This window comes from Trichoderma aggressivum (assembly GCF_033847375.1).
Source record: "Trichoderma aggressivum f. europaeum strain CBS 100526 chromosome Unknown scaffold_034, whole genome shotgun sequence".
Taxonomy (NCBI): Eukaryota; Fungi; Ascomycota; class Sordariomycetes; order Hypocreales; family Hypocreaceae; genus Trichoderma; species Trichoderma aggressivum.
Window position 1 is genome coordinate 1 of NW_026946400.1, and position 27620 is coordinate 27620.

General features: G+C 52.1%; 7 protein-coding genes across 7 annotated transcripts; 6 read left to right on the forward strand and 1 right to left on the reverse strand.

Annotated features, from left to right (window-relative positions):
- Positions 1-1279: 1279 nt before the first annotated feature.
- Triagg1_7554 (uncharacterized protein) lies at positions 1280-2301 on the forward strand (the record flags this gene model as incomplete). Its single annotated transcript, XM_062902302.1, has 2 exons — positions 1280-1993; positions 2083-2301. 2 exons carry the CDS (start codon positions 1280-1282, stop codon positions 2299-2301), a joined length of 933 nt encoding a protein of 310 aa, XP_062753379.1.
- Positions 2302-2939: 638 nt separating this feature from the next.
- Triagg1_7555 (uncharacterized protein) lies at positions 2940-3644 on the reverse strand (the record flags this gene model as incomplete). The annotated part of the gene is made up of 2 exons (XM_062902303.1): positions 2940-3351; positions 3493-3644. The coding sequence occupies 2 exons, from the start codon at positions 3642-3644 to the stop codon at positions 2940-2942; spliced, it is 564 nt and encodes a 187-aa protein (XP_062753380.1).
- A 9205-nt stretch (positions 3645-12849) lies between these two features.
- Positions 12850-14504, forward strand: Triagg1_7556 (uncharacterized protein; the record flags this gene model as incomplete). The annotated part of the gene is made up of 4 exons (XM_062902304.1): positions 12850-12922; positions 13052-13224; positions 13285-14055; positions 14121-14504. The coding sequence occupies 4 exons, from the start codon at positions 12850-12852 to the stop codon at positions 14502-14504; spliced, it is 1401 nt and encodes a 466-aa protein (XP_062753381.1).
- Positions 14505-15611: 1107 nt separating this feature from the next.
- Positions 15612-15951, forward strand: Triagg1_7557 (uncharacterized protein; the record flags this gene model as incomplete). The annotated part of the gene is made up of 2 exons (XM_062902305.1): positions 15612-15716; positions 15769-15951. The coding sequence occupies 2 exons, from the start codon at positions 15612-15614 to the stop codon at positions 15949-15951; spliced, it is 288 nt and encodes a 95-aa protein (XP_062753382.1).
- Positions 15952-16449: 498 nt separating this feature from the next.
- Positions 16450-17943, forward strand: Triagg1_7558 (CAZyme family GH5; the record flags this gene model as incomplete). The annotated part of the gene is made up of 1 exon (XM_062902307.1): positions 16450-17943. One exon carries the CDS (start codon positions 16450-16452, stop codon positions 17941-17943), a length of 1494 nt encoding a protein of 497 aa, XP_062753383.1.
- A 683-nt stretch (positions 17944-18626) lies between these two features.
- Positions 18627-21370, forward strand: Triagg1_7559 (uncharacterized protein; the record flags this gene model as incomplete). The annotated part of the gene is made up of 5 exons (XM_062902308.1): positions 18627-18713; positions 18784-19005; positions 19080-19831; positions 19903-20102; positions 20163-21370. The coding sequence occupies 5 exons, from the start codon at positions 18627-18629 to the stop codon at positions 21368-21370; spliced, it is 2469 nt and encodes an 822-aa protein (XP_062753384.1).
- A 3758-nt stretch (positions 21371-25128) lies between these two features.
- On the forward strand, positions 25129-26910 carry Triagg1_7560 (uncharacterized protein; the record flags this gene model as incomplete). Its single annotated transcript, XM_062902309.1, has 3 exons — positions 25129-25195; positions 25333-26256; positions 26324-26910. 3 exons carry the CDS (start codon positions 25129-25131, stop codon positions 26908-26910), a joined length of 1578 nt encoding a protein of 525 aa, XP_062753385.1.
- Positions 26911-27620: the final 710 nt, after the last annotated feature.

The window sequence follows — 27620 nt, forward strand, 5'->3', positions numbered from 1 at the left end:
CCCCCCCCCCCCCCCCCCCCCCCCTCCTCTTGTGAGAGTTTGCCTCACTGATTGACTTTTTTTGCTTGCAGGTCATGTGGTTCAAGAACTGGGCTGCGCTCAAGTCGATCCATGCCGTGGAACACTTCCACGTCATGCTCTTCAACCCGGATCCCGAGTTTATCAAGGAAGTGACCAGCGGCGATGTGCCTCAGTGTGACAAGGCCGACATTTAACGAACATGCCTGATGATTGAATGACTGTTCCCCCCCTTTTTTTTTCTTGATGTTTCTGATGATTTTGATGCATGGATAGAATACTAGACTGGAGGTTTTCACGTCCTTTGTTTATAGGATAGAGGTTTGGAGCTATAAAATACCTGAACTTAGATGGTAGATTAAACGGAACCAAGGGATTATACATTAGACTGCATAGACTGTGGCGCACAGCGGGACTGTGTGCTATCTCATCAAGATAGATTTTCAACTTTAATTTCAATACCCGTAGATGAATTACGCATCACATCTATTTCGTATCCGTAGCGTTTACTTCCGTGCTCATTCGTTACCATCGTATAACATCATTCTGCTCAAAACGCACTGCCTTGCAGGGTAATTCAAACAAAAAAAAAAGAGCGCTAACAATGATGCATAACTCCAACGGGACCACCTGCATTACCACGGCAAAAAAAAAAAATACAAATCGGAACACAAAGCAAAGAGCATAATTGCGCAAGATAAGAGGAGCCAGCAAAGAAAGGTAGAAAATACGGATGCGAGAACAATGCCTCCTCAAGCCACCGATAAGGCCATGTTTCAGCCAAATTCTAAATTGTCTCGCCTTGCGTGGCCACTTTGTTTCCCTTGCATTGGCCACAAAACGTTCTTTTTTTTTTTTTTGGTTGCACAGCCAGAGACTTTTCGCTGGCCCTCTCCAACCCCGCCTTCGCTCCCATTTTCCCTCCTTCTCTCACCGTCTCAGTTGAGCCGGAACAGAACAGACCGCTTGAAAATCCCACAGACATATGAGAAATTGACGGGGGATTTTATTGATCTTTGCAACGCCCTAGGAAGAGAGACTTGGTTCACGATCTGCTGAGGAGAGAGAAGCACTCAAACGTGGGTGAAGAAGAAACAGCGTCAGCTCGGCAAAACTCTGACCAGGCCGTGACGGCCCAAGCACCAAAAGAAGAAGAAAAAAAAAAGCAAAGGGTGTCGGTTTTGCTTATTCAACACCCACCTCGTTCATAGCTTGCCGCTATAACTCTCAGCTGCATATAAGCCGGGGGAAGACAAAAGACATGGCGGACTTGGAGCCAAACTGGCGTGTCCGCTTCCTGGCAGGACAACCTCCCGCCATAGTGCGGGTTCGCAATCTTCAGACATCCATTGAGGGGCCATCCGATGCCTGGAACAGAAAAGGGAAGCCCCAGCCGCTGAGCGTCTCCGCCTCCGTCATGCTCAAGGAGGCTTTCGACGGTTCATCCTCTGCTGATAGCGTGGAGGCCGATACCGTCCACTATGGGCTGCTCAGCAAGGCGATACTGGCTTCGCTCGAGGGACAGAGCCAGCAGGCAGCAGAAGGATCAGGCGACACAGCTAAGAAGAATCAGTTTTCAAGTTTACGGGACATCGTCAACACCATCTGGGAGGATCTCACCGGTCAGGACTGCAACGGAAGGGCCAAGGTAACGGATGAGGATTCAGAGGCCCAGACCTCGTTCCTGAAGCCATCGACGATTCGATGTCTCGAGCTCACCGTGCACCTGCCCAAGGCCTCGCTGCTGGGAGGCGGCGTGAGTCTCACCAGAATAGCCCTCTTTGGACGCGATGGCGAGTCAAGACCTCAACCAAGGGGCTTGAGCCTCAAGATCCACGACCTGAGGGTTCCGACTCTCATCGGCGTCAACGACAACGAGAGGCAGGCCAAACAGGTCGTTGTTGCTACTATCGAAATCGACAAGTTTGACATCGACAAGGACATATTCACAATGATAGAAGGAGAGACAGTCAAGGTAAGTTCGAAAACTCCCATGCCATGCCACGCGTAGCCTTCCGAAAGCCGAATACGGGCAGTCCGTCCTAGATACTGAGCAGTCAACAGGTCATGAGCCAGTCGTCATTCGAGACGCTCGAAGCGTTGGCCAGCACTCTGGCCAACAACCTTGCCAGCTACTTGCACTCAAATCACACCGGATTTACAAACAGAAAAGGCTGGCCGATCAAGATTGCTCTGGAGAAGCCCATCGCCGTTGTCCTTGCTGACGCGGCCTGCGTGCAGCTGAGCGTGAATTCGTCCGAAGTGCTTGGCGCAATTCAGTGAGAAGGGGAAACCCACCCCGTTTTCTTCAACATATAACGTACGGTGACATTATGATGGAGGCAAACAAGCATACAATGTATGCTGTTGGACGGACATGTGTCGAGAGGAAGGAGTCGGTGCTTGATAATCAATACTACCGACGATATCCCATATTTCCTTTGTTCAAGTGACGTGCCAGGTAGGTAAGTCTGGGCATCCTGTGTGAGTATGCTTGACTCGTGTATATCTGCACTCGTACGTACGCTGGTTGGCGATGTTGGCCACCCCAAATCCAACGACCCAACAGCAGCCCGGACGAATGTGTCGATTCGAGAAGTCGCTGCAGCTGCTGAGCCGCAAATGCAACGCTGCTATCGAACCACACACACCCCCAACACCCGTAGCAGCCGGCCCTCGCATCCGCGGCGTGATTAACCTCATTTCAACTCACATTGCACTCCTTCATGCCCGTTGGACTAGAAGCCTTCTAGAAAAGCGCCACTTCGGTGTTCCCTTGAACTGCGGGATATCGCCATCGCATCCCCCCCCCGTCCGTATTCTAGCCGGCGTCCCTAAAGTAATTCTTCCTCCTCCCCCCTGTCGACGCCACGCCGCACCAGCGTTGTTTGCCCCCAAGGCTAGCATCTAGTAATTTCAGGTTAACCTGCCAGAACCACTTTGGACACGGCACAGAAGCCTAAAAAAAGGTGCCATGGAAGCTTCTCAAGCAACCGCCATCCCGGAAGCTCCACGATCGGCATAAACCCATTTCCACCCGAAAGGACGCAAACGCTGGGTGCCATCGGCGTTATGGGCCGCTTCTTGCTTGCCATTGAGTGGGCATCCTCTTCTTCAAGGATCACGACGCCACAAGAGAGCGCCACGCCGCGCTGCTTTTTTTTTTTCTCCGCCGCAGCATCAGGAGAGAGAACTAGGACCAAGTCGGCCATGCTGCCGAAGAACAAGCATCGGGTTCCGGCGCCGTGCGCACACAGCTTGATCCTGAGATGTTGGATGAAATTTGTGCTGGGCTCGTTTTCCTCGCGATACCCCCTGGCTGAAGCCTTGCTGCTGTTTCATGTACATGCAATGGGGCCCGGAGACAAGGCCTTGAATAGTTCTTGCCAGCAATTTATATGCCACCTTGATGCCCAGCTCGTATGGTCATATCAACGCCGTCGTTGGTGACCTTGGGAATACAGGTACACGTACGAGCAGATGGAGACTCCATAGAGCCACATGGGGCGAGCCGGTCTTATTCCCACCGTTGCAGATCTTCCAAACGATGCTCGGCCGTTCTGTTTGGTTGATTCCGGAAGACGCTTCTCGCTTAAATCGAAGCAGGTGACATCCATATGTGCCATCGGTGGAAAGCTTGTAAAACGGCGCTGCTTCGAATCAGCTCCTGTTATCCACATCATGCCGTCTTGTTCTTTCTATACTGTACTCCATCTCCGTATTCTTACGCAAGTATTCTCCATAGACACTCCGCAATGCCTCACATTTGCACGAACAAAGACCCATCTGTAGCTCCGCGCTCTGGAAGCGGGCCATCTTACTCGCATCACACGTCACGGCACTTCGCACGCATCTGTACGAGTACATATTTTGCGCTCTGTACCTGCATTTGTGGAGCTCTCACTGCTCACTCATTGGGTATTTTCTTCCGTATGGCTGGCCAATCGTCAGAGTGTAGGGCCGAATCTCGAATCCATGGCCCGTGAGCATATGATGGAGGAGAATGCGTCCTGCGGGCACGACTCTGCGTACTCGTCGGGGAATCTCAGCTGGATGAGCGTTCCAAACCCCCATCTCCTCAGCTTATCGACCGTGGTGACATCGGTGCAAATCTCAACCAAGCGAGAAACCAAGCCCGCGTCTATACGGTGTTCGAGAAACATCGTCAAGGGCCGAAATAGGATAAAAGCAGCCGCTAACAGGGGACGGACCAAGAAACGCCTCCCGCAAGATTGAGCCCGAGTAGGAGATGAAATTCGTTAGCACCACGTCTAGCTCATCCAACAGCCCGCAAATGCCTACGGATATATTCCGGCCGCTGGCGCACGTCTCATGTGGCCGTCGCTTGCGGGTGAGCATTTCAAATTGCGTCAAGGGAAACCTCTCTTGGGTCCCCCTTTGACGAAGAACATGCTCAGCCTTGTTACCTGCACCTTTGGTGGATAGAGGAGCTACACAAAGGAACCCCCCATGTGCGCTTCTCGGCCGTACCGTCCCGATATGCATGACTCGTCGCGTCGTTTGGCGCTGTTCATCGCCATATGATGCTTCATTCTTTCGCATTAGCCGCGCAGGTTATAATAAGCCTTTCCGCGCGGGTTCTTTCCCTAACCAGGGTGCCGGTATGTGCATGTGCGTCGGATATTCTGAAGCTTTGCTACATAGCCTTGCCGACAAGCTGGGGAATTCACATGTACCGTGCCTGTACTGTAAAGATGCCATTTCAAGACCAAAGCCTTGCAAGGGAAAGCGTACTCATACGAGCAGGGGATAATGGGAGCAGATACCTGCTCGTTCCCCAGTAGCTGCACTCTGTACAAAGTACCGACTCATAGAGCAGGTAGGCTATATCCGCACCACTACGGCTGATACTGGTGGCATCCGGCTCCATAGTTGTAGAGGTTGGTCTGGCAGTCGTCTCATAGCTGGTAGATGCTTGCGGCTCGCGTTCTCCTCAAAAATTTGCCTGTGTCACATATAGCTATCTCAGTCGCCAAATGTTAGAAGAGTCGCTATTGAAACAAGCTGTGAGCTGAGACACCGTGTCTGGAACAGTGCATTCAAAATTATGATGCCATGGCCAGCTGATAGTTTGTGAACTTCGTACGATGTGTACTTGGCAAGGTCCCCATGGCCAGGTCCCTTTGGGGTTGTTTCGCCTGCTGTCAAATATCATTTACCTACTTTGACAGCGGACCATCGTTTCACCAGATTTCCCTTTTTGAACATATCGAGCCCAATGGTCCAATCCAGCTTTTACAGCCACAGTAGTGTCATCGTATGGTCGACTTTCGCAATTCATCTTAGCTAATTGCCGCCGAGGGAGTACAGTACTCCGTAGGGCGCACGGATATCAAATTTACCTCCCAGCTCTCCCGGCAATGGGGAAGCAGATTTATCCTCCGTATTCCGTATTGATTTCAAGATTAGTTGGCGATGGTGCACCTTGGCTTCGGCTCCGGCCCCATTCTCTACCCTTGAGTACGCAGCACATGTCCCATACGATGGACAGAATGCTCACGCTATCTTGCCTTGGCTTTTGGGTCCACGACGGGACCCATGCAAGGTCAGCCTTCAGAGTTGAACAAGTATCTGGCTGCCGAGACTGCGCTAACTTCCGGACAGCCGGGGTGAGAAGTTCCGAGCAGCACAGACATTCTTCTCCATCCACTGGGAATTCTGTTGCTGAATGGGAAGAATTCGATTCTCACATTGTGTCAGGTTGTTGTGCTACTGTGATAAAGTGCTTGTAATAGCAGCTGTCACGTTATTAGTCAGGCTTGTTGGCCTACACCTGTGAAATTCAGAAGTGTATTCCGGCCGAGAGAAAGGCCGGAAACGTTCGTTGGTTTCAGATCTTCAAAGACGGCAATATAACCGAGTCTCTGCATCGAAACGACATTGCCCGATTTGTCCAGACAGCCTTGGTAGTATTCAACCACGACCCGCATCTTTGGTAACCGACTTGGCTTGTAGGCGCAAAGTACACCTCCTATGTTGAAAATCACTGCTTTGATAGCCCGCGAAAGTTGAGGTCGCCCAGACTTCCACTTTTATACAGAAAATAGTGCCAAACAAGTTTGGTACGTGACGTTGTGCTAGCATATGTGCAGCGAAATGGTTTGAACATTCAGTGCTCCGTACAGCAATGTAATCGGGCCCATTTGCAGTCCACACCGCCAGTCACAGTATGGAAAGAGGCGCAATCACCGAAGCGAGCTTATACGTATGTAAGCGAATAGAGGTAGCATTTCGGCCATGCATTCCTCGCCGACCTGCTAGAAGAACGTAGGTTGATAAGGTAGAGATGTATGTATGCAACGTCTCTGGGGTCGTAATTGACTGTTTGGGCAAAAAGATACGACGAGATACGGAAAGAGAAAGAGAGAGATCGATCGTCAGTTGCCAAGGACAAGCCCATGAATTGCCAAATTCTTTTAGCCGGTGTTGCATCGAGGGTGGATGGAGCTGTGCCGCCATGTGAAAGGCAAGGTTCTCGGTTTCTTGTGAGTCAGGGTTCCCATGGATGCCAATTTACCATCGGTCCGGATCAAAGGCATCTCTATCGTATTCATACAAATCCTCTTTGTGTCTGCGGCCGTATCGAAATGACTTGATGGAAGGACTAATTCTGGTGCCCGCACCAGCTTCAAGAACCCCCAATTTTTTCCCCATATGGACTCAGGAGGACTGCCGGTGTCGTCGGAGATTCGATAAGGTGCGCTGACCGTCCATCACCAGCAGTACTCGTACACGGACGCAGCCAACTCCGTAGTGTCGGGCAACCAGATGGAACTCCTACTGAGACAACTCCCCTGGCAATTCCGACGGGCATTCCATCAGGGGCTTGGCAGCGCGGTCGGTGGACGGCTGGGAAAGATCGTCTCTTTGTAAGGGAATGTAAATTACTCCCCCAGTGTCCATCAAACTGGGGTTGATCATCGTCTAAAGCCCGATGCCGTGATCCATTATCTGTTACGGTGTCCTCTCCATTGCATCAAGTGTGTACTCGTACTGTACTTGCGTCGTATTTTGTCTGTTGGTCGCCGACAATCTGGAACCCGTAGCGCAAATACACGTTAGTAGCCAAGTAGCCTGAGACTAGAGATTTGGCGTTGAAACTTGACGAATCACGTCAGAAGCTAAACAAAGGACCACGTTGAGATCGACGGCCCGTTGGCCGCATTAAAACTTGACTTCTGAGTCGATGAGTTAAAAGTAGGTGACCAAGTGGTACGCAACGTGGAAATCTGTTCTGTGACCGTGATCGATTTGGCTCCGGGTGGCCAGGAGTTACTGTTAAACCTTGGGACTTATAGCTGAAGCAGATCCGAAAGACGATAGTATCGAAAGAGTGCATCACTTCAGCAAAGCCGCAGGAGATATACTTATCAGAGTATTTCATCGTGAGTAGCGCTTAGAGATTAGCATGTTGCATCGTCCCTGAATGCCAAATCGCGGGGTTGTTAGATAGTGGCTTGATCAGATGCATGACCACCTGACGGCGCCCGCCTGTTACTAGTAGTATTTCCTTTGAAGGTTGGTGAAGATCTTGGTCTCTACGTAGTGTAAAGCTTGTTCCGAGGAGACTCGATTGATACGACCTCATCTGATAATTGTATTGCCGCTAGAGGAAAGCACATGATGACCGACATTCTCGTAGGGCCGTCGCGGGAGATGAGATGCTCTAAGCGAGGTTCACGATGACTGTGCTCATGGAGCTCAGAGAGCGGTGCACAATTTGCTCTCCGCCAACTTTGCAGCCCCGGGCCGCGGGTGACTACCTGCGCACCCGGACTACTGATTTGGAGTCCAAAGATGGCCTCGAGATCGGCTCTCATCGATTGCCTCAACAACCGCAGTACGCGTACCTTTGTCTCTGTAAGAAATCTCATGTAGAGAGCGGGCACTTCGAAGAGCTCAACATGCCGAGGTTCTGACTGAAATTATTTGGGGGCGGCATGTGCCTTTCGCCTAGATATGCATCTACCTCCGCATTTTCCTTGGGGTATGGCTCTTTGGGAATTGTTCGCTCGCTTTTAGTTATATCTGATGTCGTCAATGGCGTCAATAGCCCGTCTGCAAGCCTGCAAGTGAGGCAAGTCGTTATTAGTTGCCTCGAGGTGGCCTGTCCTTGATCTCCACAGCTGTGGAAAGCTATGACACAGATCAACACAGATGCATCTTCAGTTGTTGATCGCAAGACCTACTAGGTAGACCCTGCAACCCGGCTTTGTATGTAACTCATGACCAGGTCGTCTTTACAGAAAGCGGTAAATGCAAGCATAAATTCGGGGATATAGCTGTGCCGACAGGTCAGCATGTATATACCGAAATGTAACCTGAGCATACTGTCTGTGCTTGTTATAGCAGGTAGTAGCATAAACGTTGATGATTGAGACCTACTGTATTCTGAGTACTCCGTACTTGAGTGGAATGCGGTGGGCTGTTCTCCCCGCGATTGGGGCGCTGCATCCCCGCTATGTGCAGGGATATTTGGGATTGCAATCGTCGCCTTTGCAGACCTCCTGGCTTGTACGAGTACTCGTACAGTGCACTCGCGCTGTTCCAAGAGCTGCAATATAAACTGCAGAGAGACGATAAAGAATGCATCCTTGCAACCGGCTAAGCAACTAAGAAAGCTTAGTTGTTGGAAGGGCCCCGTCCTTGTTTATAGGCTGAAAAGCGATGCTGGAAGCCTATTCGTTTGCGCTGGGCTCATCTGCATGGTCCTTTGGAGGACACGGGACAGAGACCGGGGTCGGGCAGGCGACAGAGAAAACACAGTGTTCGCTTGGGAGTCGGGGGTGAGAGCCAGGCAGATGGATTCTCCCAATTGCTCGTGCATTGAGGCCGGATTCTGCTTTGGGGCGTATTTTGATGCAAATGACGATGCCAGGTTCAGGTTTTTTTCTTCTTCTTCTTCTGCCTATCCGTACCCCTCCCCAATGCATGGGTTTGGGTGGAAGGAACCAGGGCGGCTTAACAGCCAGTCAGAGGGCAGGAACTGCTTCTGTGCCTCCCATAGGCGGAGATTGGCGCTGCTGGTCGCCAAATTCGCCATTCACATTCACAACCTAGCCCTAGGACTTTCGCCTGTTCTTCGTATGTTCGTATGTGCTCTTGATCCATCACTGGGCAAATTAGACTCGATTCGATTCGATTCGATTGGGCGCTTCGTGTTCCTCCTATTTCGCCTCTTCTCGCTGCTGACTGGTTGCCTGCGGTCTGTTCAGGTGAGATTAACTCTAGGCCAGCACAAGAGTCGATAACCTCAGGGAACAGTCACCACCCTTGGCCTTGGCGGCGACAAATCGCATCGTGTGCCTGGCCCACTCCATTTACGGGATTTTACAAGACGCCAGACTCCGGGCATCCTGCACAGGCTCACACATGCATGCATATGCTGCTGGGTGGGGAGCGGACCAACCGCCATGGACCAGCATCTCGGCCTCGCGTGCTTCTCAACAGTCTCCAGCAGCATCCAACGGTCATTGCCAATGTGATTCATGACTTTGAGAGCCCTTCATTGGCCCCCTGGGGCAAAGCAAGGCGCCATCCATTCGCCATGGCACAATCCACCGGCATTCGCGATGGCTTCACAGCATACTTGTGCTCGATGGTGCGGCTGTCGTTGAAGCTTATACTCTACCGCTTGCGTGGCCCGGCGCGGGAAGAATGTACCTGTCAGCACCATGCGGTTTCCATGTGCGCTTGGTGTATCTCCCTCAGCCCTAATATATGTAGGGGCGGGAAGAAGCCGGCTCAGTTGCACGCCCCCGCTACCATGGGAAGACGGAGGCATTGTGCGCCCTGGAGGAGCTCGTCACACTGGGTCTGGTTTTTGTCTTGCGACGAAGCTGAGCAAATGGCCAATGGCGCACGAGGATCGAAGAATCTAGACCGCGAAGCCTTTCGTATATGCATTGGCCATATTAATTCAGATTGTGCTATTGAGCAATGTGGCTCTTTGCCAAGCAGAAACTTGACCAGACGTGATAACCGATGAGATGGCCTGCTTACATCCTGTGCCGTCGGTACGAACTCCTGATTTGGCTGTGCGTTCTCGGTTCGGGGACGCATAAGCGTGTCGGTAGCGTAGGTAGTGTGTACCGTACACTGTATCGGCGCAGACATTGTGAGAATCTTAGATTCGTCTTTTGAGAGCTGGTTGCTGACGGTATGAACAGAGGCGTTACAGTTGGCCTTTTCAACCATTTCCCTAATTCCAGATGACAACTATGGCACAACCTATCGAGGCAACAGACTGGAGTGCCACCCAATGATGCACCTTACGATGTACGACGCATGGTTTCGGTGGGTGCCGCCCGCTGTACGACGTTACGGTTCGCCTAATTAGGTCTTACTCCGGCTTCCCTGTGAGTGCACTGTGAGGCAACCTCTTGATAATATATACTCAGGTTGTGTTTTAGAATCCGTCTACCTCAAGTGTGTGAATGAACACCAACTGCGTTTCTCACTACGGAAGAAGAGTCAGTCAGACACTAGCTGGACTTTGTAGCCACGCCTAGCAAGTACCAATATCCCTGGGACCAAGTGCTATACACAGTTGGGGCATGTCAACAGGCCGAAAGATTCTCATCATCTCTCTCTCTCGGGTAGCTCCTCTAAGACAAATCCCCTCGATAGTCATTCTTGGATGCTCTGGTGTAAGTGACTGTTGGTTGGCCGACTAACGGACGCCCAGGAGGGGAAAGCTCTTCACACATGCATAAGAAGCTCGACAGAAATGCACATCACTCTCCAAACCTAACTGACTTTGGAACAGGCATTCCACGATGGAGAAGGGACTCTTGCGCGAGCTCAAATTACTCTCACTGTTAGTGCCAGCTTTGTGCCGTAAGCTGTTAGTCGAGCGCCACAGGACGTAATCGTGTCTGTGACAGCGGCCAGCTATCCCAAATCCCCTACATCGCCCAGAAGCAGCTAGATGAGATCGTCTTCTTCAGCACGGGCCTAATAGCCTATTCTGGGAGCTGTGCCGTGCCTTTGGCTCTCTCACCCCCACCCACATTGTTCGCCTGGTACCCTTGACCCTGGATCTTTCTTCGCCCTCAACCGTTCTGAATCAGAAGGCTGCCGAGGTGGAGTTCAACGCTTCTCTCCCCGCTCGCCCTCTGGACGGAGGGTACTGTGTGGGATCGAGCGAGGAAAAAAGCCCCTGGACGACAGCCCGGAAGCCCCCCCCAAGTGTTTGACCCAGCAGCGTCGCATGCAAGCACTCCATACTCGTACATACAGTACGTACTGTACAGATGCCACTACTGAGACTCGTACGAAAGCCGCCGGCGACCTCAAGCTTTTCGCCCGGGAACGCCCCCACCGCCACGAGCCTACTTGGACAAGCCAGGAACGTCCCTCAGGGGTCACATCTCTGTTACGATTGTCGATTTTGGGGCTTCACTGCTGCGCGGATTCAGCTCGAACCGTCCAAGGGCAGGCATGGGTTGACAGAACACAAGCACGGGCACTGCTTGCTGATTTGCCATACTGGTAACACACACTCTCTCGGCACCAGCAGCAGCCGAATGTATACTCGTATGTACACGTTACTGGCTGGGCTCTCGAAGATTGCGCGACCGCCGTTGGGAATCGCCAAGCGCCTGCGCGCAACTTGGTTCGCCTCTTGTCGACAAATTCACACACCCCTGCCAAGTACCTCTCCTACCGATAGTTGACCAACACTGCCACTAATTGCCACTAAATAATTGTGACTAGAAAGCCGTAACCAAGATGACCCCCGGCCAAGTCCTCCAATCGTGAAGGACAGCTGCTCCAAGCCGCAGTCTACTTGCCCGCGAGATCCTTGAGACCCCAATGCATCTCGCCAAAGAAACAGCCCAGAGACGAGTGGAGAGAGCCCCATTGGGGCCTCTCCTTGGGTTGGGTCCCAGCAATCCAAACAAGCCTTGCTTTGCCCCCTGTGGCATCTCATCACCTTATGGAGGTACCCTCTCTCACAAGGGTTGTGTGGTCCAGTTGGCCGGAGTACAGTATGTACTCGCGACCTCTCAGAAGACAAAGCTCCGGTGCGGACGACAAGTGCTACCCCTGTCCAGCTTTCGGAGCCCATGCAGCTCCATAAAACTCACGACCCTACCAGGAACATGAGAGACCCCGGTACTCTGCACGTACAGGGGTCTGCCCGCCTCTTGGTCGACTTGAACGTTGTATTCGAGACTAGTTTCCTTGCCTGGCAGCTGCTCTGCGAAGTCCATCTGACTCTTCAGCCAAAGTACGAGTAGTACTTTATGACCCGCATGCCCTCGCATTCATGCCTGAATGCCGTCGTCTCTGTTGACGTCTGGGTCTGGGCATTCTGTATTCCTATCTGTTTGTTCTTCTTTTTTTATCCCTTGGATAATACCGCTCTCTTATACTCATTCTGAGTAACATCATTATATAACTTCCTTTCGACACGCGCTATGCTGTGATACTATCACGACGGCTCTACTATTTATCAACACACGCCCGCCGACTGGTCAGAGGATTCATCGCATCAATCGACTGTCCTACGCCACCCTTTAAGTGTTTCGAATGATCTGATCGATTGGGTCATATGACTACGCATCTGTTCGACCGTGCGCGAAGCCATCTCGATACTCACTCATAGTATCGCATTCTTTCATTGACGCCCCTCTCCTTGATTTTGTACCTCGACGACAACCTGTTTACCCATAACCGCTACGCCTTAAAGTGCATCTTGGGAAGGCGATCAACAACGAAATCCCCTTAAGGGGCACAGCTTAAACCGAACGACCCCTCATCGACCTGGTTCAAGGCCACCGTTGCCGGACACGATCTTCCATCATGGCCAACGTTACAGGAATCAACCTTTGCCCTGCTCCATTCATCGATTCGACGCTTTTTGGTAGTGGAGGGTGTAAGTGAAAATCAACGCCCAGAGACTGGTGTTGGATCGATCTGTTGACTCGAGGTGTAGATGTCAGTGGCCGATTGTGCCAGAAGATTTCGGGCACTATTGAATGCTGCTTACCCTGTCCCATGACAGATTGGGTTTACCCAGACAGCTTCAGTACAATCGGCACCGTGGCCAACTGGATCGCAACCGTCAGTGTCATCTGCTGCGTGTTCCTGTTGGTATCATGGGCAACGCTGCCGGTGGAAAAGACGAACCGTCACTACTTGAGCATCTGCTTTACCCTTGGTGTCTTGATCATGAATGTAGGTGGAGCGACGGTTGTTTTCACAAAGGGAGCCTTGGTCGCTAACCGCTGATTCCAGTTGGGATTCGTCATTCCGCTAGCGGCCGAGCCGGATCAGTGCTTTGATGCCATCACTCCAAACGACATGCACACTTTGAGCGTTTGTGGAGCGTCGGGTGCCATGCTGATCCTAGGAGGCTGGTGCGCCGTGATGTGGGCGTTCCTTCGTTCCCTCTCCCTTCACCTTCAGATCTGCTGGCAGGTTCTCGTGGGCCGCAACTTTATGATTTTCGCCCAAGCTGCCGGATGGGGCATCCCTGCCATCGGTATCATCCTCGCTCTGGTTTTCAGCGGAGTTTCCTTCCGGTTCGGCGCAACGTGTCACATCAACCACAAGAATAGCTTGGCAGATCTTTGGATTCCGCTTCTCATCTTTGCCAGCATCACCGTCGTGACGACATTCACCACCTTTGGCTACTGCATCAAGGTCTATCTCGCCTCTTTGAACGACAACGCCGCGTCGACCGAAGGATCCAGCCTCCCGACTTACTCAAACAGTGTAATCACCATGTCCCCACGACAGGCTTACCGCCGAGTCCGCCGAGTTATTGCTCTTCAATGGCGAGGCATTGCCATTGTCCTCATCATCATTGCCGATGTCATCTTCTTCTCCGTCGTCTTCGTCTTCCAGGATAACATTGTTCAATCCATCGCCGACGACCCCAAGGTGGCTCAGAAGTGGATCGTCTGCCTCATCGGAGCGCAGGGCGACAAGACAAAGTGTCTCAACGATGCCGGCTCCCTAGTCGTCAGCGAAGCGACAGTATCTGCCGTGCTTGTCCTGCTTTCTGTAAGTACAAAGTCCCTCTCCTGGCCGCCCAACTCTGTAAGTTACTGACCTGGCTGGCGCATTAGCTGAACGGCATCTGGATCCTGTTCCTCCTTGGTCGATGGACCATGTTTACCGGCTGGGTTGATTTGGTAAAGTCTCCTTTCAATAACAGAAAGAAGGAATTCGTATCGGTGGATGCCCGATATGATAATCAGAAAGATACACGTTCGTACGAGATGCTCTCCAGAGATACGAGCGCCGTGGTAACACCACTTGATCCAGTGAAATCCGCAGCGGGCACTCAAGCCCCCGATTACTTTGGCGAAACGGCCAGATACAACGCACCGGCGCGATCCTACTCGAACCCCCGGCCGCCACAGGGCTCCCGGCCTGAATGGAATGCGCAGCAAACCTATGCCGCCCCGCAAGGCCGCGATATGAACCCGCTGGCGATGAACCGCATATAAGTCGCCGAGCGTCGGCTCGAGAAGAAAGAAGCAGAAGCAGCAAGAAGCGACCCGCTCGCACGACGCAGAAACGAAAACAAATAGAAGACGGTATGTCAGGAAAAAGGGGGGGAGGAAAGGGGAGGGGAGCGCAACCTTTCTCCCACAGCCAAACGAACCGACTTGAAGCATTTGCTTAGATACCCGCTCCACGGCTAGCCATGGAATCAAGAACAATACCCTGGAGGTGACGCCACATGTCCGGCATCTCACGGTGCGACATGATGTTGCGTCGATGACGCTCATTTACACTCTTTCTACTATAATTCTATCTATCCCTCAGCCATTGACCATGTAGAGACACAAAGGTCTCTACTTGCAGTCGAATGGCACCCCTCTCTCAGACACAGGACAGCGTGGCGCCACGGTCATATCATTTGTTTGTATATATTGGACCTTATTTCCTTTTTTTCTCTTTCTCCTTCTTTTCTTATACACTCCTTAGAAAAACAAGGGGGCGGACGCTCACGATGAAAGAGGCCGGATCTCTCATCTTGATTGGAGAATCCAGCCCTGACATCTTCGAGACAGCCCCCTCTTAATGGCTAGAGGCTGGAGCAAAAATCCCCGGGGGATCTGCACGTGCGCCTGTTGAATATCTTTGGCAGCATCTTGTGGTAACAACCTGTTATGTAAAGTATCACGAATAGCTCAGGAGAAGAGTTGAGATGATGGCATGCGGAACGCGGGAACTAAAGGCGCATCCGGAAGCGGCGGATCGGATGTGTGCAGGAGCTGAGGAGAAGAAGAAAAAAAAGTGTGCTAGTACCGCTTAGTGCCTGTGGGTTAGGCTTGCAGCTTAGGTACCCGTTACCGGCAGATTCGGTGGCCTGGCACGAAGCACATGGTGGCTACGCAGCGTATTTTATGTATATACCTTGTATGTATACCGAGCAAAAGAGCCTGGATACTTGATTAAGAGTGTTCTGGAATAAGTAATTCAAGAGTTCAAATCTGCTTTTACTTACCTATGAAAACATCGTCTGCTATCGTTGTTGTGATTGATGCTGTTTTTGTCCAATGTCCATGTGGTCTGGTCGTGTTTTTTTGTCTTTCCGCTTACAGACAATGCGGGCGTCTCGCCCATTGGCGCGCCGGGCGATCATCGAACCAGGGCGCATGAATGCATGTACTCCTTCGACCATGGATACGCGTATCCGCGGCAAGATTGCGGTGTGTTTGCAAGTACCTGCCGAGGTGGGACGACTTTGCTCTCATCGGACAGGCGAGAGTGCCGAAGATGCGCTTCGACGTTGGAGCTGCTTCTGTTCACGGTGAGGTCATGGCTAAAACTCGTCCGGGTTCTCCGGAGCGGCCCTTGGCCTTGGCCGCAGGTGCGATTGGCCAGATGCGTGACAGGAACGGAATTAACTCTGCCGTTTGCTTTGTTTATAAAGGCTGCGACTAAGGTGGTGATTTTCTTTCCTGTCGGTGCCTGGACGACAGACAAACCTGAACTCTTTGCCTTGCTCCCTCGTTGCGGGCTGTGTTACTGGCCGGATCCTGATTCTCTCGCTTTTGTATAGCCAACGGGATCGCGCTTTTTTTTTATTCCTCCCGGAGTGGCCTTTGTTGATTTTCGACGTTCACTTGATTGGGATAAGGCGAGCCCTGCCCGACGATTCCGACGGCCTTTTGGGTACGGACATGAGCACGCGACATCTACTATCTATGCTTGAATAGTTCGGCACGAGATAAAAAAAAAAGGATCAAAAGATACTTGATCAGAGACGTACATCTCGAGCGATACAAAGGGCGAATCATTGTTGGTCGACTGCTACAACACTTCTGCCTCGCTCTACGGGATCCTCGGAGCTCTCTGCTACCTTTTGTTTTCAGTCACGTCGCTGTGCTGTGTAAGCGCCTTTGAAATCAATCAACCCATCCTCTGCACCACAAGCTTCAAATGGCGGACAGGCGGGCTCCGGCTGCCTTAGTCAGCAGCGATATTGACGATGGCAACGGCTCTCAGCCCGACAAGCCCGAGCGCCATGTTCACTGGAGCCAAGCCAGCGATGGCCATGAGGACGCTTCCAGCTCTGACGAGAGCCTGCCTCTGTACTCGTACGCTCCGGCCGAGTCAAATGTGAGCCGGGCGTGGGCGAACAAGCGGAGGGCATCGCCTCGCAAGCTCTGGCTTGGGTCGTACCGGCTGCGATCGAGATTCACAATGGCCATGCTGATGCTGCTGATTCCGGCTGTCTTTTACCTGACCGTCTTGTGGACCCGGGAGCAGGATCTCAATGCCAAGTGGCGGCCCGATCGAGAGTCGCTTCTCTTCAGCCGGAAGCCCCTGCCCGCCCCCCTGGAGAGGGCATGGATATCGAGCTACAAGCTGCCGTTGAGGACGCAGGGACGGAACATTGTCGACGAGCAGGGCCATCGGTTCAAGCTTTCTTCCATCAACTGGTACGGCGCCAGTGATGAGCTGTTCGTCCCGGGCGGATTGGATATCCAGCACCGAAGCGTCATTGCCGAGACCATCAAGAAGATGGGCTTCAACAGCGTGAGGCTCCCCTACTCGGACGAGCTTGTCGTCAAGAACCCGGTTCTTGAGCCGCGGCTGGTGCTTGCCAACCCGGACCTCGAGGGCCTTCGCGCCATGGACGTGTTCGAAGCCGTGACGACGGCCCTGACGGACGCTGGACTTGCTGTCATCATCAACAACCACATCACTAGCGCAACTTGGTGCTGTGGAGCAGACCCCTGCGATGCTGGCTGGGCCAACGACCACCTAGGACCTCTGTGCCGCGTCAAGCAGACAGAGGAGGAATGGATTCAGCATTGGGAGTCGGTCATGGAGCGGTTCGTGCACAATCCGCTGGTCATTGGGGCCGATCTCCGCAACGAGGTCCGTGGCCTCTGGGGAACCATGCCCTGGTCCAAGTGGGCAGCCGCCGCGGAGAAATGCGGCAATCGCCTGCTCAAGTTAAAGTCCGACTGGCTCATCATTGTCGAAGGCACCGAGTCGGCCAACGATGTTTCGGGCGCTCTCGACCGGCCGGTCCGTCTGGACGTCGAGAACCGGCTCGTATACTCTGTCCATGGCTACAAGTGGTCTGGCTGGGGAAGCTGGCAAGGTCGATTTGCCCAGCGCAACTACAAGTCGTTCGTCAAGACGATGCGTCAAAACTGGGCGTATCTGCTCGACTTGGACATTGCGCCAGTCTGGTTTGGAGAGCTGGGAGCGCCAAACGATCCTACCGTTGGCGATGCGCGCTACTTTAGACATTTGCTCAAGTATCTAAAGTCCATTGATGGGGATTTCGGATACTGGGCTCTGAACCCGCGCAAGCCCGAGAACAACGAGAAGGAGTCATATTCGCTGGTGCACGATGACTGGATCACCCCGGTGCTTGACTATCGCATGAAGGATTTGCAGGAGCTGATGAGGCAATGAACTGGAATTGGGGTGAACCCTTTTTTTTATATTCTTTTTTATTTTTTACGGGTATGCAAAGGATATATTTGCCGGCTTGAGCTATCGTTTGTTGATGGATTTATCATGGGTTGGCGTTATTTGGTTACATACCCAGTTTGATGAGCACATGCACTTGGCGCTTTGGAGGCGTTTGGATGGGTATTTGACCACCGAGGTATTGGAATTATTTTTCACGGCGACGTGCATCATCACGGATTGCCTTACGATCCTGTACGCTGCTATGTTATGTTGAGAGAATGAATGAAACTGAACGAGATGTTATTGTCTATTGCTTTCTACTTTGATGCTATTCCGTAATTCCATCAAATCCTTAGTCATAGCTGCAAGTGACCTGACGTGCTTGCGTGCTTTATCGATAAAAGCACCTTGCTAATCTCAGGCGCTAAATTGTGGGGTCGCCGCTGCCATCAACTGCAATCGCTCTGGTTCTCGGAAGCTTCAAATTGTCTCTCCACCAGGGTGCAATTCTCGCCTCCCATATAGTTGCCGGCCATCAAATAATCCATCCTCTCTAATCGCTCACGACTAAACTCCCCCCCCCACCATTCGGCTCTTCTACATCTACTGCTGTTGCTTGATTTACATGTCCCGAGATCGCGCAGTCTGCCCGCAGTGGCGAGGCTCCCCTCCACTCGACGGCCATGGATCGCCCATCGAAGAAACCGCCGACCCCTAGCCCTCGCGCCCTCTCGGTAGGAAGATGCTATATACAAACGGCGACGGATAGGGTGAGTCGTTTTGGGGTTGTGATGGTAAGGCGCAGATGCAGAGAGCTGACGTGGAGGATGACCTGACTAGTTTGGGAATGAAGCCAAGGGCGCAATCCGGGATCGAGAGCGGGCTTCGCTGGGGATGGAGTTAGAGGGCCTTGAATCGCCATTTGCTTGGCCATTTACCGCGCAAGATTTCCTTCCGGGTCTTGCGGACGATGGGCTCCACCCCAGGGACTCGATATATCGGCTCGTCCCAAGCATGCAGAACTATCGAAACAATTTGACGGCCTTATCGCAAGTTCACAATGTACGTGGTTGCAGAGGGGGGAAGAAACCAAATTGTCTACATGTAAACGACTGATGACATTTTTTTGAGGTTAGCTCTACTTTGTCGCATATGAAGGTCACATATTCGCCTACTCTCCTCGAAGCATTCCGAAGCAAACGATCCCCCGACACCCTGACCTCCAAATTTACCCCAAGCCAAGTAAAGAGGCCCTTTCTATCGGGGGCTATATCGATACTGATACTGGGCATGTCATCAATCACATTATTACGGGCCATCTCGGGAGAGAAGAGATTCTAGTCGCTTGCTACGATGATGGAGATGTGGTTGCGTACTATGTCAAGGAGATTGCAGATTCGATTTCCAGAACCAAGAGGAGCGCTGGGAAAACGCACGCCAATCGTCAGCCGAGACGCTTTTTTCATGAGAATGTCGGCCATACGGCTTGGGGCCTAGCCATCCATCGCAAGTCTCGCCTTATCGCTGTGAGCACGAATCGCTACGAGGTGACGGTTTTTGCTTTTGCCCTCACCACATGCCAGAAGAAATCAAGAAGAATACGAGAATTCTGCGATTGCTGCCAGAGCAGCGGCAACACCCAATCGAGTATTCCTAGGAGGGCACGGAACTGGAGGATTGTGGTGGTTTTCGGGGATAAGGCCTCCAACATCCCCAACATCTGTTTCACCGATAGCGAGGACGGCCAGGCCGAGAGGATATGCGCAATAGACATCAACGGGGTCGTCTGGATAGCAGATATATGGAGGATGTTCCAGCCTGTAGTCCAGATCCCGCCATCTAAACATCTTATACTACAGAGCGAAGAATTCTGGCCAGCGCCATCACGGTAAGCAAGCGTTTGGAGAGCGCAACGACCTATTTGATGCAAGACTCTGATGATGGCTTTCTTTCTTCTAGGGGATGGGGTGTACTGGCTCTTCCTGAAGAAGCCTTTGTGCCGGTCAGCACTCTCGAGGAGATGCTTGGGTTACCCGAGGAGGCGCTCGGCATCTTCCAGCCGGGATCGGGATGCTCGCAGCCGATGGTGAATGTGGCAGAATGCCTCGCCGCCATTCCGGACAACCCATGCCCCCCTCCCATGCTTGGACTCAGGGCGGGTCAGTTTTTCCCCAACGTTCTAAACATGTTTCATAACCAGTCTTTACAATCTCTCGTAGGCGATGCCATTGCTCTCGATGCCACGGACGAGCACAGCGACGAAAGCGAGGCCGAGCCAGACGAGCCAGAAAATGACAGCGACGAGCCAGATGAATTAGAAGAGGAGGATAGCGACGAGATGGGCCAGGAGTCCGAAGAAGAGGAGGAGGAGGAGGAGGAAGGAGGAGGAGGAGATGCCCAGCAAGATGCACAGCAAGATATCGCCGCTCAGGGGGTCCCTGAAATTATTGCCGCAGACCATGGCGGCAGCGCAGTGCTCTTTCCACCTCCGCCGGCAGGACTGCCATTCCATCAAGCACTACACGACCTAGACGAAGCGCTCGGACAGCTTGCTTACGCTGTACAGGAATTCCAAGAAGCCATCTCTTCCCCGGACACTCCTGAACCGGCATTGACCCAAGCACAGGATTCACCTCAGGATCAAGACACTGTCATGTCAGTGGATGAAAGGCGAAAGAGTTCTGATGTCACGATTTTAAGACAACGCAGCCATAACCGACTCAATACACCACCTATTCGACTCGACATGGCATTTTTTCCACACAGCGGGAAGATTCAAGCCATTCCTAGGCACCCAACGCAGCTTCTCGAGTTTCTAAGGAGGCAGCCCGAGTACAATGACAACAAGGCGCCAACAGGGGAAGACCGCCTCAAAAGTTTTACCAAGCGATATCATTTTATTCGAGCATTAGAAAAGGACCTGGAGCTAAGGAGTCTTCGGGAAGAGCATGACGCAAGCTCGAAAGAGATTGGGGTTTTGTGTCCTGACGCCGTCACGTTCAGCTTGTTTCAGGAACGGAGTATCAGACCATATTTCCGCGCAACCAGCCGCCTGAGCATGATCTTCCACGTCCCCGAACTCTCTCTCGTTGTAATAGGATCGCCAACTGGACGGGTTCTTTGTGTGACTCCGACGAAACTCAGGTCTCCTGTTGCGTCGAAGACATCGGGGATGTGGCATCACGGGCTCCGGGTAGAATGCATTCTACCTCGATCATCAGAAGAAGGGGCATGCCGACCAGTGTTGCGGCCATTGCACGGGATAGCGGTTGGGCCAGTGCAGGATGACGGCCGTATGTATGGCGACAGAACGAGCCGGGCAACGGCACCAAAGCGGTATAGACTCATGCTGCATTATCGAAATCACGATATCCTTGCGTACGAAGTGACGAGGAGGGAACAAACAGGGAGACTTTGCATCTTTTGATGGACGATTTAGCGAATCATTAGCCTTTTTATCGAAGCTTGAATACAATATATGGGGCCGGCTACACGGTAGAATCTTGTGGTTTTGTCTCTTTGCTCATCCTTTTCTCTTGACTTGTAAGGTTGCAGTCGTGATGAATGGCGAGTTTCTTTTCCGAACTGGCGATTTATAGGGGGTATCCTCGTAATGGGGTTAACCTCGAGTGAGTAAGGAAATCAGAATAAGTCGAGTATTTTCTGTGCCGATTAATTCACGAAGCCGGAGGGAAGAGTCATGGTAGATTGCATGTATGATGGGGCGTGAGAGAATCAAGTCTTGATAAAATCGAAATCAAACTCTGGTCGTTGGATTCAAAACTTCATGTTCAACGAAAGATGGTTTCATTCCCGCTGGCATGGTTTGTTAAGTGTTAGGAGAGAGGTTAATAGCTGAAAGAAGAGTATAAGCGTCGTTTTCGACACTTTTGCAAGGAGAACAGGGGAAGAGCAGCTGTATTATTTACCATGACTGATTTCACGCAAGTCAAAGGGAATTTTGTAAAGAGGGAGACGTCTTTGTTGGCAGCTATTCAGAGTATCACGTGTTGAAGTATTAATACCAAATTCTACGGTCTGAATGCTACTACTCGGATGTTTACAGTTACATACATTTTCATATATGCTTTGAGCACAGATATACGCCAAAGACGCCCAGGCAAGCAAAAGCAAGTCAGCGAACAAGTCGATCCCAAGCGTCGGTGCTTGTACGCATCCAGCACAGCGGGACGATGATCCGATAAACGCAACAACGGGCTGCTGGCTCCGCAAATCGCCAAATCGGGGTTTCTCGAACGTAATGAGCAAGCGGGGCTGTGATTGGCCGGTCAATCCTCTGATAACGAAAAGTTGGGCTCACGTCCGTATTGTAACTCGTACTGGTTGCGCCCCCCCCCCGGGATGATGCTGGATTATGTTTTTCATGTGCTACTGGGTTTAGTTCAAACATGCCAATGCACGGGTAACCGAGGACCTATTCCTTCAAAGTCGACCGGATCGATGGGGACAAGACGAAGAGGGCGGGCGGGGGTGGGAAGGGAAGGGGGATGGATGGCTTGGGGCTGGGGTTAGCGAATCCCGTGAATTTGTTTTTTTCTTTCTTGCCTGTGCTTCCCGCGTTTGTGTGCAGGTGGCACGAGATTTTCCCGGGTTTGGGGATCACGGGGGTGTTTTATTGACTGTAGATGAGATTTGGGGTTTCTTTCTGGAGGAGACCGGGGAAGAAGCGGCGTGTGCACGTGAGGTATTACTTTGTTGTGTGAGGGAAACTCTGGGGTTTTGCCTCTACTTACGGAAGATCGGTGGAACGTCTTCTTCTTTTTTCCATCTTTATTATTTTAAAACTGGTTTATTGTAATCTTTCTCTCCCTTGCGTGTGTTTCAACCCATAGCCAGCGTGCCGATCGAGAACTCGTGAATGCGCGCTGAAATTGTGAAACATCAAAGTACACGCGACTTTTTTTTTCTTTTTTTGCAGAAGAAGAGGCGAAAACCCGCGGCTCGTCGCCAGCCCACGCTTTTGACAGATCCATGTGTATTGTTAGCAGCGATATTCACGTGTACTTGGGCCGCCACTCATGTGCACTAATACATGCCCACGGCGGGTCGCCCGAAGCCGCCGGAGCGCCATTGACAGACGAGAATGCCGTAACGAGGAAACCTTTTGTTCCGAATCGTATCTATCACGGAGACCCTCGGTACCCAGGCACTAAGTCTCTATCAGCACCTTAGTTGTACAGTAATTTGCCATGCACAGAAGAAACACACGCAAGTCAGCTACTGTAAGCAAGGTACGCCGGCAAAGGGCGCGGGTTTCCCCCCACTGCAGGGCACTAACCTCGCCGGCTTCGCTCCCGTTTTAGAGTGGGCTTATCAGCCTTTACATGATGAAGTGACGGCATTGGCATTGGCAGGCGGTAAGTTGTACTGTAGGTACCTACTCGTACCTCTTTCTCAGCATCAGCTGAAGAGGACAGGGAAGTATTCCTTGTGGGTGAGGCGCCTTAGTGATATGGGCTGGGACATTGATTCAATGCGACCGAACCCCCCTGGTTGACTGCAGAATGCATGTACTTTGTGTGATTGTGCAAGTACAGTGCAGGACTCCATCAGCGCAGAAGAAATCTGTCTCATCTGTTCGGGTTGTCGGCTCACGTTGTCTCGAGGAAGGACATGAGTTGTGTTTCCGTCTCGGGCTGGTGATGCCGACAACGGCCTTTTGTCAAGGAGGCGAGACAGAGCCGTTTGCTTTTCTGGCTGCTGGATAATAGCCCCGGGTGAATGGCCGTCCTTTTTCAATTCATCAATCAATCACCCATCTATCGAGCGTGGGAGCCACACGACTAAAAAAAACAATAAGAAAAACCCAACGAAAAAGTTCAGGGTTGGAGATTTGCTGCTTATCCGGCTCCAGACAAGAGAGAATGGGAAAAAAAAGAACTCCCCTGTTTGCGGCCTCACCGATACTCAGCCGATACCTGGGCTGCGCGGCAACGGGTGCTGCACTTGCATGTTCTATTGTTGTCTCGCCGCTAGAGCGCTTGCCGACTAGCGTTATCTCACCCGCCCACATGCGGGAAAGATACGTACCTGGCGATTTCGATGACCGTATCTTGGCTTTTGTCGTACGTACCGCGGATTATACACGCCCACCTTATCTATTGCCAATGTCACTTTGTATCCTGTTTTCTTCGCTGTTGCTTCCGGGTTCGATAATCCGCGTTCGTGGCGCTGCGCTTTCCCGAATGATTGATTTTTTTTCATTGTCTTGCTCCTGCCCTTTGTTTTCCTCATCGTTTTGATGATTAAGTAATCCAGGCAGAACAGAATTTCTCGACCAAGAAGAAACAAACAAACAAACTGACAAGAAACTTGTCCATCAACCTCGAACATTTCATTCCATCTACGAGCGTCGTTCGTCGCCATCCATCGACCCCAGTTGCCTTTCGCCTTCATGCCTCAGCAATGCAGATTCGCGCCGCGCTTCGAACTAAGCCCTTAGCCCCAGCACCCACAGCCCTTTCGCCCCGAGATAACGAACAGTGAGATGAGATAGACAAACCACCCCCCCGTTCGCTTGTGGCCACGCCCCCATGGCCTCCCCGAGAGAATCCCCAATCCGTGGCACAACCGCTCTTTCGAACGAGACAGCAGCCAGAACCGCCCACCCCTGGTGTCTTATCTCTGCCCTCGGACGACCCTGTCTGGGGTAATTGGCTCCATCATGGGCCCCCCCAGGGCTGGGCTGATGAGAGGGAAAAAAGGAAGAGGCGTGGTGGCCCTTGACATGGCCCCAGCGGCCTTGCTCCCGGTTTGTCGCCGTGCTGTCGAAATCGGGGACTGCCTGAGTGGTGTTGAAGGCGATGTGCATGCTATATACAACGGATCTAAGCCTGTCCGTTATCTCTAAGCCTCCTCCTCCTCCTCCGTCTTTCCTCCTAATCTGGTCCTGCTACCCTTTCCTTCCTCTCATCTCTCTTCCTCTCCTGCACGTCTTATCTCTGGTCGAACCTCGAGAGGCATCTCACTTCCTGCAACCTTATCACAGCGCTTTGCCGTAGCTCAGGCTCCCGGATCCTCGCCCTGCCCTGTGCCGGCATCCGACCTATCCTCGATTTCTCTCGTCTCATCTCACTCCGCGTCCTATCGCTCGTTTATCTGGTCCTCGTGGCTGGCCTTCTCCAACATCTACTCGACGAAACCCCGGATTTCGCTTAGCCCACCATGTCCTACGCCCATCTTGGGGCCCCGACCGCGTTTAATGGGACAGGTTCCCTCGGGGGTGATGCCAGTATGTAACGACAGTAGCCTTGACTTGACCCCGTTCCTCGTGTAGCACCCTGATTCCCCCTTATCTCTCCCAATAAGCAAAGTCATGGTTCCGAGATGAAAATGGACCACGGGGTGACTGACAAGCCTTTGCTCCAGGGACCGAAAACCTGAACCAATGGTATCAATCCGGAGACCAGGCCTTCATCCTGGTGGCCGCCTGTATGGTGCTTCTCATGGTACCCGGCGTCTCCTTTCTCTATTCGGGCCTCGCTCGCAGAAAGTCCGCCCTCTCCATGCTCTGGGTGACGATGATGTCCTTTAGCGTCATCGTCTTCCAGTGGTACTTTTGGGGTTACTCTTTAGCCTTCAGCTCGACTTCCAAAAATGGCTACATTGGCAACCTCAACCACTTTGGGCTCCAGAGGGTCCTGGCCACCCCGTCGATTGGCTCTCCCCTGATCCCGGCCCTCCTTTACTCCTTCTATCAGATGATGTTCTGCGCCGTCACCGCCTGCCTGACTGTCGGAGCCGTTGCCGAGCGCGGCCGGGTGGTCCCGAGCATGGTCTTCTGCTTCTTCTGGGCCACCCTCGTCTACTGCCCCCTGGCATACTGGGTGTGGAACGCCAACGGCTGGGCTTTCAAGAACGGCGTCCTCGACTATGCAGGTGGTGTCCCCGTCGAGATCGGCTCCGGTGTCTCGGCCCTCGCCTACTCCTGGGTCCTGGGCCGCCGGAACGAGAAGATGATGATGAACTTCCGGCCCCACAACATCTCCCTCATCACTCTCGGCACCGTTCTTCTGTGGTTCGGATGGCTGGGCTTCAACGGTGGATCTGCCTTTGGTGCCAACCTCCGAGCCGTCATGGCTTGCTGGAACTCGTGCCTCACGGCCATGTTCGCCGCCATGACTTGGTGTCTCCTCGATTTCCGTCTTGCCAAGAAGTGGTCCATGGTCGGTTGGTGTTCCGGAACCATCTCGGGCCTGGTTGCTGCCACTCCCGCGTCTGGTTTCATCACCCCGTGGGCTAGCATCATCTTGGGTGTCGTTGCCGGCGTCTGCTGCAACTTTGGCACCAAGAGTAAGTTTTCACTTTTGTAGTCAACATTGGAGATTATCCAGACCATTCTCTAACATGTATTCAACAGTCAAGTTCCTCATTCGAATCGATGACTCTCTCGACGTTTTCGCTGAGCACGGCATCGGTGGCATGGTCGGTCTCATTTTCAACGCCTTTTTCGCCAGCGGTAGCATCATCGGTCTCGACGGGGTTAATAGCGGTGCCATTGGTGGCTTTGTCGACGGCCACTATGTTCTCATCGGATGGCAGATCGCTGCTATCGTCGCTGGTTCTGCCTATGCCTTTGTCATGTCCGCTATCATTGCCAAAATCATTGATCTCATCCCCGGCCTTAAGCTGCGTGCCTCCGAAGAAGCCGAGCTCCTTGGTATGGACGACGACCAACACGGCGAGTTCTCATACGACTACGTTGAAGTCCGACGAGACTTTTTGGCTTGGAGCCCCCAGCGCGAAGAGCCTGCTCACGAGAGCACCATCCTGATTGAGCCTCAGCACGGCATCCAGGAGCATGCCAACATGGCTCGCTCTGCCAGCTTGGCCGATACTCAGAACGAAGAGAAGAAACCCGCATCCATGTACGATGATCGCGCCAGGGAGCGCTCGGAGAGCACTGAGACGACCGAGGGCAGCCAGAGCAACGAGAAGCGCGACTAAGGCTGTTGCGTTGCGTCTACGTCTTGTTTCAATTTTTTCCTTTTCACAAAATGGGAGGTTATACAAAAGCCGTTCCTTGTTCATGTTATTATATTTGTCCGCAATTTTTAATTTCCACTGCGGCGCTGTATTTGTTGTTGTTTGAACACATATCTATCTGGGGCTTTACATAGCGGGCGTTTTGAGGTTTTATTCCCGTGGATGGATGGGATGGCATTGATTTATATAGAGCGCAAACTCTTTTTGGTAGATACCAGCGTGTGGATGATTGCCAATGAATATACTTGAAAGTTGGATCCAACGTTTCCGTCTTGCTTTTACCAACGTATTGTGCCGTGCTGCTTTATGTGTAGATGTTTGAATTTGAGAGGATGAAAATTGAGAGGATGATGAGGACGGTCAAATAGGTGTGCTGGCTTTTTCATTGAGAATTATCTTGATGAATTGCTTCACCCTCTTGTGGCTTATAGATGGTCTGTACATTTCTCTTGAGATATAAAGTCGTTTCTTAAACCAGCTGAACGCTAAAAAGACGATGGTAACAAAGATGAAACCGAAACTCGAATAGATTCCCATTTAACAGTTTGACTAGCGATGCTGTTCCGTAAATCCCGTCTTTGTTCTAACCCACGCCTTCGTTTCTTTCCAAGTCTCAAAAAGCAAGAACATGTAAATCCCGTCCAAGCTTCCGTGAGCGCCGTATATTTCAC